The 9,732-nt window shown below is 57.9% G+C and overlaps 1 protein-coding gene across 1 annotated transcript; it reads right to left on the reverse strand.

Annotated features, from left to right (window-relative positions):
- Positions 1–6: 6 nt before the first annotated feature.
- Positions 7–9,686, reverse strand: ZBTB5 (zinc finger and BTB domain containing 5). Its single transcript, XM_050987456.1, has 2 exons — positions 9,574–9,686; positions 7–7,948 (listed from the first exon to the last, which is right to left on the reverse strand). The coding sequence occupies exon 2, from the start codon at positions 7,942–7,944 to the stop codon at positions 5,920–5,922; it is 2,025 nt and encodes a 674-aa protein (XP_050843413.1). The 5' UTR covers positions 7,945–7,948; positions 9,574–9,686; the 3' UTR covers positions 7–5,919.
- Between the last annotated feature and the right edge of the window lie 46 nt (positions 9,687–9,732).

Below are 9,732 nucleotides of genomic sequence, written 5' to 3' on the forward strand. Positions count from 1 at the left end.
AACTGAGACCTGTCTCCTCTGGAGGAGGATGATGCAGCTGAGGAAGGGTGGCTAGGAAGGAGCTTGCTTGGCCAGTCCTCTCTGGAGAGGGTTTCTGGGGTGGGAAGAGTATGTTCCAAAAAAGAAACCGTAGGGGCATCCATGAAAATTTGGAACTGACCAAAACTGCCTCTTTCTGAAGTGCAAACCTATAGCCGTTGTTTTACCTTTTTGCTAAACTCATTTTTTATTTCTTTGCATTATTTCTCAAAGTAGACAGTGTGAGGAGTGGGAAGTGCTGAGACTTTGTGGAAATATTTGCAGTACTTTGAGATTTGAGAGCTCTGAAGCCAGACGGGGCAGGGCATGATTCCTGCAGGTGTATTTAAGGAGTGCATTACCTGCAGCAGCAGTACCACACCTTTATCAGCGCACACGTAGCTCCCACCTGGCCTGTGCCTGTGGGAGCCCCGGCTGCCGGGCGGGCTGAGCCGGGCTGAGCGTGTCCTGCTGTCCCCGCAGTGATCCTGCCGCACATCGGGAGCGCCACCTACGCCACGCGGAGCACCATGGCCGTGCTGGCAGCGCGGAACCTGCTGGCCGGGCTGCGAGGGGAGCCCATGCCCCACGAGCTGCACCTCTGACCGGCCAGAGCCCGCTCCAGCGGCGCCGAGGGACGCCAGCCTGTGTCGCCTGCCGTGCGGTGGCCGGAGCCATTAAAGAGTAGCAGCCAGCCCGGTGTGGTGCTGATGTTATTGGAGAGCAGGGCACGTGGAGGGCACACCGCGGTGCCAGCCGGCCGTGGGAGGGCTGGCCCGGCATGGGGAGGGCTTTCCGTGCTGGGAGCTGCTCGGCACTCCTGTCCTCAAAGCCTGGCTCCCGGGCACGGGGAGAGGCCAGGAGTGCCTTCCCTGGGCTTGTGGCCACAAGGGAGGAGAGGGAGCAGCTTTGTCCATGCAGGTGCTGCCCCAGGAGCTGCTGCTGCCACAGGAGCTGCTGCCAGCCCACACATCCAGTGGTCCCATGGCATCAGTGGCGCTGCTTAATGCTGTGCTTGAGGGGTCCAGGAAAAGCACAGACCAGGCTTGTGCAGCTCCCCAGAACCTCCTGCTCTGCCTTGGTATCCATAACCAATCCCAGGCACAGATCCAGAGTGGATGGCAAGCTGGAGTTCACTGGGAGGTTCTGGCTGCAGCTGCCCTCGTGGTTCTCAGATGTGCAGTGCCATTTGTTGGTGCAGGAGAGCCTGAGTGGGGCCTGAGCCTCCAGCTGCCAGGAGGGCCTGAGGGCACATCTCGAGGGCTCTGGGGGTCCATGTGTCCTGCAGCCACTGTCCCACTTCCATAATTGGGGCTGGAACCTGAGCCCGCCTCTCTGTGCCATTAATCACAGAATCATGGTTGGGGTGGAAGGGACCTTATGGATCATCTCATTCCTGCCACGGGCAGGGACACCTTCACTGTCCCAGACTGGTGCAGGCCCTGTCCAGCCTGGCCTTGGACACTTTTGGGGTGTGGACAGCCACAGCCTGGGGTCCAGCTGGCCCATCCTGCAGCTTGGGGGTGGATCTGCCCTGGGATGGGCACTGGCCTTGCCATGGCCCCTCATCATCGGTGACCACATGGCAGACAGGAGAGCCCTGTCACAGCTCAGTCACAGCCATGCAGTGCTACCCACCCCAGCCACCCCACGGTGTCCCCAGGGTGATCTCTGGTGGCTGTCACCAGTCCCTAACCAGCTCCGAGTGCTCCCAGCCCTCAAGCCAGGGAACATGCTGAAGGGCACACCTGGGCTCTGGTTCCTTTTCAGCTGTGGCTCTCCCTCAGCCCTCCTGCTCCTCCTCCTCCTCCTCCTCCTCCTCCTCCTCCTCCTCCTCCTGCTCCTCCCAGTCCCACCGCTCCCCTCTGTGCTGTGCAGGCCCACGGAGGAGGGCACAGCAGCCCCCGTGGTGTGCCCAGCTGGACCCTGGTGCCAGCGGCTGACCCGCCCCACTGGATGGGGTTGGTTGTACGTGTTTTCCCACTGCTGTGCCCCAGGACAAGCCCCACTGCCCCGCTGCCACCCGTGCCTTCTCCCCTGTGCCCCCAGCAGGCAGGGACCAGAGCTGTTTGGGGCCAGCAGCACAAGGGGAGGGGGCCAGGAGCATGCAGTGGGCAGGAGGGGTGAGCTGCAGGCAGCAGCACAGCCCTGGCGTGGGGAGGGGTGAGCCACAGCCTGCACACAGCCTGCAGCCAGAGCTGAGGCTCAGCCAGCACCCTCCGTGTCCCCTCGGGTCCCAGATCCCTGCTGGGATCTCCCAGAGGCTCGGGGATCCCTCTCTGGTAGCAGTAACAGCTGCTGGGAGTTGCCCTGCATCACAAGAGGAGTTGTGACCGTTTATCAGTGACTTTTGATTCACAAGCATGGCTGGTTGCCTTGTGCTGGCCTGCCAGAACTAGTTCTGGAGGTTTGTACCCTGGACTGAGCGGGACTGATGGCCATGGTGGTGGGGAGGAAGGGAGTGTGCTCTGGGCATCCCAGCTGGCTGGGGAGCTCCAAGCTCCAGTGGAAACGAGCACTGCCGCTGCTGTGAAAAGCAGGGCGTGGGTCCGGCTCAGTGCTCTCCAAGAGTCCTTAGTGCTGACTCTGAGGATGCTGCTGCTGCTGCTGGAGCTGCTGTGACTCTGAAGGATGGCAGCCAAGGATCTGAGAGGTTCCTGGTGAGGACAGGAACTGACCTGGTGTCTGAGCAGGTGTGCCAGACTCCCCAGGTGTGTTCAGAAACAGACACGAGCTGGTAAATCAGCTGCCTTGGGGACTGGAGCACGGGGCTCAGGTGTCCCTCCCAGGACTCCTTCAAGACAAGCACCTCCTGCACCTGAGACATCCTCCCGTGAGGAATTCAGAGAGCAGCAGTGACCACGGATCATGAATTTTACAGGTGCTGTGTAAATATTACTTCATTAACAAAAGTAATACAAAGAACTCTGCCGGGGACAAAATCATTACCAAGGTGAGGTTTTTATGATCCCTCGTGCAGTCACGATTTGTTCTGCACAGGCTGGTGTGGAGAGCACCACCCCAGTGAATCCAGGCAGACACAACCACACAAAATGCAGGGTTTATTTCCAACTGGTTTAGAGCAGACTGCCCCACGCCTCCACACCAGATCCCAGGTGCCAAGCTCAGCTCTGAGCACAGTTCAGCATCAGCTCTCCAGGCTGTGGGGTGGGACTGCCTTCACTGGAGCGGGCAGCTCAGGCCCCAGGTGTTCATTCATGCTATCCCCAGGAATTTATTGCTGTGCTCAGGAAGACTCAGAAGGCTTCGAGGCAGCTGCAGGCTCCAGCCCTCACACCAACTGACCACGGAATTTAAAGCTGCCACTGCCAAAAACACTCCTTCAGAAATTCTTCACAAAGAAAGAGTACAGAACTGATGTTCCACTTTAAAATCTTTATAAAAACACTTCAAGAGTCCAGTTAGGTGTTTATCTGCTCATATAAGCTCCTAGTTAGTCTCCCTGCACAAAGAGATGCTTTGATCCAAAACATTGCAACAATTCAAAAATTTGGAAGTGCTACAGGAAACACAGAATGAAAAAAAAGCCTTGTTTTTGAAATACAATACACTAGAAATGCAATGAAGATGAAACAGTGTTACTTAATAAAGCAACACAAGAAAATGTTAAAGTACAAAAGACTGCATTTTATTGACGTTTGGGAGAGTGTTTATGCAGCTCAGTGCTGTTAGTCCCCATTACTGCAATTATTCAAAACAAAACACAGCATATCCCACTGATTCAAAAAAGTGTTATTTAATGCTTAAAAAAAAAATCAAGAGCCAAAGATATGACCATTAAGTAAACCCTATAACAAAATATTAGCATTTTAAAGGAATGAACCCAACCATCTCCTGTGCTTCTGCACTCCTCAGATGGTCAAGGTGCAAACGACTCGCTGACAGGGCAGGTGCAGGGAATCCTGTCTCACCTGAGCAGAAGGACAGGCTGCAGCCCTGACCCAGCCCCTCTCGGCTGAGCAGCATTTACCATCAGCAGAAATGCTCTGGAAGTTCATTTTAAAACCTAAGAAAGCTGAGCACACTGCGTGTGCACCTTTGACAAGGAAGAAAGGAGACTGCAGGCAGTGTTAAGAGACAGTGGCACCAAAGAAGAGGAAATTAAAGAGATTTACATGATTTATGTAGAAAAAGATAAAATTTCTGCTGCTTGCGTACGGCACATTTTTAAAAAATTAATTTTACGTTAGCTTTTTTAAAATGTATGGGGGAAATTACTTTTATGACACTAGCTTAATTGTATTGGACAAGGACATTTTACAGAATGTGAGCCAGCCGTGCCCGGGCAGCCAGGAGGGCCAGCCACACCCTGGGGGTGTCAGCAGCAGGGCGAGGGAGGATTGTCCTGCTCTGCTGTGCTCTGGGGCAGCCTCACCTCAAGTGCTGGGGCAGTTTTGAGCACCATCACACCAAAGACATTAAGCTGTTCAGAGGCTGTCCAGAGGAGGCCGAGGGGCTGGTGAGGGGTCTGGAGAGGAAGCTTTACGAGGAGCAGCTGAGGGCACTTGGTTTGCTCAGCCTGGAGGAGAGGACACAGAGGTCAGACCTCACCGGGCTCTTCATCATCCTCCTGAGGAGCAGCAGAAGGGCGGGTACAGAGCTCCTCACTCTTGTGACCAGTGACAGGACATGAGAAAACAGCTGAAGGTGAATCAGGGGAGGTTCAGGTTGGCTATCAGGCAGGGTTTTTCACCCAGAGGGTGGTCTGGCACTGAACAAGATCCCCAGGGACAGGGTCACAACCCCAAAGCTGCCTGAGGTGAAGAAGTGTCAGGCACAAGATGGGATTGTTGGGGTACCCTCTGCAAGGCCAGGAGCTGGACACAGTGATCCTGAGGGCCCCCTTCCAACTGAGCATACTCTGTGATTCTGTGCAACATGGCAAAGGAGGATTGCTCCTGACCGAGGAGCTATGTGCTCCAAGGACAGATCCACAGCTGCAAAGGGAAGTCGCCCAGTGTGCAGGGCAGGAAATTAAAGCCTGGAGATAAGAGAAAAAGACAACATGCTCACGCCATAACGGGAACCAGATGGGCTGTGGGCATCTGAAACAGAGAGATGCTGCCTTACGTGGCCAAAAAAGCCATCACAAGTTCCCTCTCCTTCAAAACAACAGACAAAGACAAGCTCTGCTCAAACCTCTGCGTATATAGAATCATAACATAGGAGATACAAACTGGTTAAAATACTGCTAGGAATAGCACAAACAAGAGACAGTACTTCACTTACCACTTAATACTCGCTTCTACGGGAAAAAAAACAGCCAAATATCCAGATCTTGCTGTATTAAAGTTATATGTACACCTGGCAGCCCAAAAGTTACTTGTCTGGGATTTAATTTAAGCACCTTGATTACACAGTGTCCTTTACTACAAAACAGCCAAACATACATTCATAATCCTAGAACTATTGTCATAAGTAGCGTATTTTAAAGCATTATGTCAGACAGGTGCAGCCTAAGCCGTTTTTCTCTTTTAAAGGCAAGGGGTCTGCACCACCATCCTCACGTAATGCAGCAACTCGTGTTACAGTAATCATTTAAATGCTTTCACTGTTACAAAATGCTTTAGAGAGAAGGGAAAAAAAAAAAAAAAAAAAAGAAGAGAAAAGAAACACGCAGGTCAGTTTGTTGTTCTCAGACCGTGCGATTTCAGGAGACCCCCGTGCTGTCGCCCCTCTGCCCTGCAAAGGGGCTCGTGGCCGTGGGGTCACATCCCCATCCCCGCCGCGGGGTCACATCCCCATCCCCGCCGCGCGGCTCCCGGCGGCGACACCCGCGAGGTAGGTACCGGATATCCCCAAAGGCAGAGCCGTGCCGTGCCGGCACCGTGGCACGCCGGTGTGCGCCCGCCCGTCCCGCCGACAGCGAGGCTCCTCCGCTCACAGCAAACTGCTGGGCAGGTTGCTGCTCTGCCACCTGAGGCAGGTGGTCTTAGAGTGTTTGTAGAGGTGGCTGGACTGGCTGAAGCGCTTGCCGCACTTGAGGCAGGCGTAGGGCTTCTCCCCCGTGTGCACGCGGATGTGCTTCTTGCAGTCCGTGAGCGTCAGGAAGGTCTTGCAGCAGATCTTGCAGGCGTACTTGCGCGCGCCCTCCACCACCAGCACGTTGTGCTCCGACAGGGCCTTCTTGCACTTGGACAGCACGTCGGCCGAGGCGCGCGTCAGCTGCGGCGGGCCCGGCTGCGACAGGTGCCCGCTCTCGAAGGACGCGCTCCCGTTCAGCATCAGCTGCGAGCCCGGCGAGCTCTCCTGCAGCTGCGAGCCCCGCACAGAGGTCACCACGGGCATTTTGGGGGCAATGCGGCGGTAGCCAGGAAAGCCGCCGGCTCCGCCTCTCACGGAGCCCATCATGGCCCGGGACAGCGAGTGCAAGCCCAGGCCTGAGCGCGGGAAATCCATGCCAAACTGCTCCGCCGCTCGGTAGCCGGAGGTCTGCACGCACGGCAGGCCCATCACATCCTGCATGGGCCTCACAAAGTGGGAGTCCGTGGGCTCGCTGAACGGGTTCTCCACGTGCGAGACGGCGGCAGAGGAGTGGCCACCGGCGGGCCCCGACTCCGGGCTCATCAGGTAAGGGGCGTCGCTGTCCATCCTGCAGTCACTGGTCGTGTTGGGAATGTTGTCGTCGTTGTTTTGGCTGGCGCCAAAGCCACCTCCTCTGCTTTTAGTCAAAAAATTTGAAATGCTGAAAGAAGACTTGTGTTCCAGGTTGTTGGACACCTCCATGATGTGGATGTCTCCCACCCTGTCGGTGCTGGACTGGGGGTCCGAGAAGCTGCGGTCGCTGCTCTCGGGACTCAGCTCTATCTTCTCCGCACTCACCACCCCTCCTTCCACCTCCACGGACTCGCTGCCCTCCGCCTGGGAGGTGACATCGCTCACCTCATCCTGAGGCTCCGGGGAGCTCAGGGGCTCAGACTTCACCACCACCCTCATGTGCTCCTTCTCGTTCAGGCTGACCTCCGGATTTTCACACGGGAAGTTGCTCTTCTCAGCAGCAGCCTCCTGGTCAAAGCTGGTTTCCACCTGCGTGGCCTGGGACGCCATGGACATCTGGGAAATGTTCCCCCCGCCGTTGTCTGACTGGCTGGGCACCTGAGCGTCCTCCTGAGCACCAAAAGACTGGTCGAACATGATCGTGTTGTCCTCCTGGTTATCGGCGACCGCGTCGGCCTTGGAGTTGTCCACCATCTTCAGCGAGTCGGGCGAGAAGAAATCCTCGCGCGAGTGGCCCACGGGCTGCCCGCTCTCGGCGGCGCCGTCGGCTCCGGGCTCGTCCAGGGCGGGCCGGGCGCGCTGGCGGGCGCGCTCCTCGGAGGACTGCTTGCGCTTGTGCAGGCGGCGCATGGGGAAGGCGGCGCGCTGCTCCAGCCCGCCGCGCAGCGCCGCGCCCACGGCGCCCGCCGGCTCCTCGGCGCCCTGCGCCGAGCCCAGCGCCGAGCTGACGATGCTGAGCCCCAGCTGCTGCAGCATGAAGGAGCGCTGCAGCCGCGCGCTCTGCTCCTGCGCGCGCTCGCTCGGCGGCGACAGCGGCAGCGTCCGCGTCGTCAGGTAGTGCTTGCAGGCCTTGACCACGGAGTTGAGGTGCAGGTGGGAGGCGGCCAGCAGCACGTCCATCACGTTGCTCTCGCCCAGCATGAGCGTGGAGGTGTACATCATGTCGATGAGCGCGGCGAAGGCCTCGGCCGTCACCACCTCGCTGTCCAGCTGGATCATGTTCATGCTCTGGTCGCCCTCGGCCACGGTGAAGAGCGCGCGGAAGTGCGTGCTGCAGGCGGCCAGCACCGAGCGGTGCGCCTTGAAGTGCCGGTTGCCCACCACGATGACACAGTCGCACAGCTGCCCGTGCAGCCGCTGGTAGTTGAGCTGCTGGAAGACCTGCTCAAAGTGCCCCGGGAAATCCATGATCCTGCAAAACACAAGAGGAGAGCTGTGTGGGCCGGCAGGCTGAGCAGAGCGGGGCAGCAGCCGTGCCCTGAGCAGAGGGAGGGAACTGGGATTGCCCAGCTGCAGAAGGGAAGGTGCAGGGTGACCCCACCACGGCCCAGCAGCTCTGAAGGGGTACAGCGAGGGTGGGACAAGACTGCTTATGAGAGTCTGCAGGGAGGGAGAAAGGGGAGCGGGTTCAAATTGAAAGACAGTAGCAGAGCATGGGATTGTTCCCTGGCAAGGTGGGCAGGCCCTGGCACAGCGTGCCCAGCTGGATCCCTGGCAGTGCCCAGGCCAGGCTGGAAACTGTCCCAGGGAGCAGCCTGGGACAGTGGAAGGTGTCCCTGCCATGGCAGAGGGTGGAACAAGACAAAGTGCCCTCCCAACCCAAACTGCTGTATGATCCTGTGGCTGAAGTCCTGGTCGGGCTGCAGTGAACCTGGCAGTGAAGACAAAACGTGACAGCTGAAAGACAGACAAACACTAAGTGGCCTGAGTGTACCACCACCACATGGGCACAGGATCAAAGCCAGCAGTCTGGGGGACGAGGAAGAGCAGTGAAAGTCCAGGTTCTGCCACAGAGCTGACCTCAGCACCACGCAGCTGTGCTGGAAACAGGACAGCGTGGGTCACGGCACAGCGATGAGGGAAACACTCAGTCGTGCCTTGTAAGACAGTCTGATTACTGTAACAACGTGCTGCCCTCTGACACACGGCTCACACAGGCGGGTAACCTTCCACAGGAGCCCCAGGGCTGCTGGCACAGCTCGGCACTGCCCAGCGAGACAAGCAGCAGCAGGCAGGGTGATTCCTTCTCTAACTCTCATCAACAGAACATCAGCCCTGTCTCAGTGGATTCATTTCAACACCACATGGTGACCCTCGGCAATATCCCAACTTTTCCTCACGAAAAAACAGCAAAGCGTAAGACTGGTGAGATCTGTGTGCCCAAGGCACACACACTCACGGGTTCCTGTGCTCACGTTTATTTTCCAGCAGCTATGCCTCGGCACCGATGGGCACAAGACCATAAAGCAGCCAAAAAAAAAGGTCCCATGGCCAGAACCATACTTCTGAGGAGGGATCAAACGAAAGCCTGCTGATTCAGAAAGTCGGTGCTCAGACATGGACGGTGTGCTGCTCTTTCCTTCCTGCCCACGCCTGTGTTGGCCGGGCAGCTCCTCGCCCTGCCCGGGACATCCCAGCGATCCCAGCGTATCCCTGGATGGACTCAGAACACGGAGAGCGTCACCAGGGATCACCCGGAATACTCAGCGCGGGGAAAACTGAGTAATGCAAAGCGCTTGACAAGCCCGGCCGTTAACTGACGGCGGGCACCCGGTGTCTCCCGCTGACGGTGCTCTTCCCAAGACACTGCCTTCTTTCGCCCCGTTTTTCCCTCGCGCATCACCTCAACAGCCAAGGTGTGTGCCCCTCCCAGAGAGGCACCTGCACCCCAGCGCGGCATCAGCACGGGGCAACACGCACCGGGAGACTCCGCTTTGTGCCGCACACAGGACATAAAGGAGAGACCGGAGAGTCCCGGTCCCGCCCGACGCCGGGGTCACCGGTCTCCGCCTCACTGCCGCCCCCTGCCCCGCTCACCTGCGGTGTCCGCGCGGGAAGAGCCGTGAGAAGCTCGGGCTCGGGCTCGGGCCTGGGATCGGGCCTGGGACTGGGCTCGGCCCCGGCCCCGCTCCCGCCGCTCCAGCCCCGCCCGCCCCGCCCCGCCGCGCCGACACAGAGCGTCACTTCCGGCCGCTG

This window comes from Serinus canaria, chromosome Z (assembly GCF_022539315.1).
Source record: "Serinus canaria isolate serCan28SL12 chromosome Z, serCan2020, whole genome shotgun sequence".
Classification (NCBI taxonomy): Eukaryota; Metazoa; Chordata; class Aves; order Passeriformes; family Fringillidae; genus Serinus; species Serinus canaria.

Excerpts from the sequence above, each read along its gene's own strand:
- ZBTB5 (XM_050987456.1), bottom strand. The coding sequence starts at position 7,944 with ATGGATTTCCCGGGGCACTTTGAGCAGGTCTTCCAGCAGCTCAACTAC.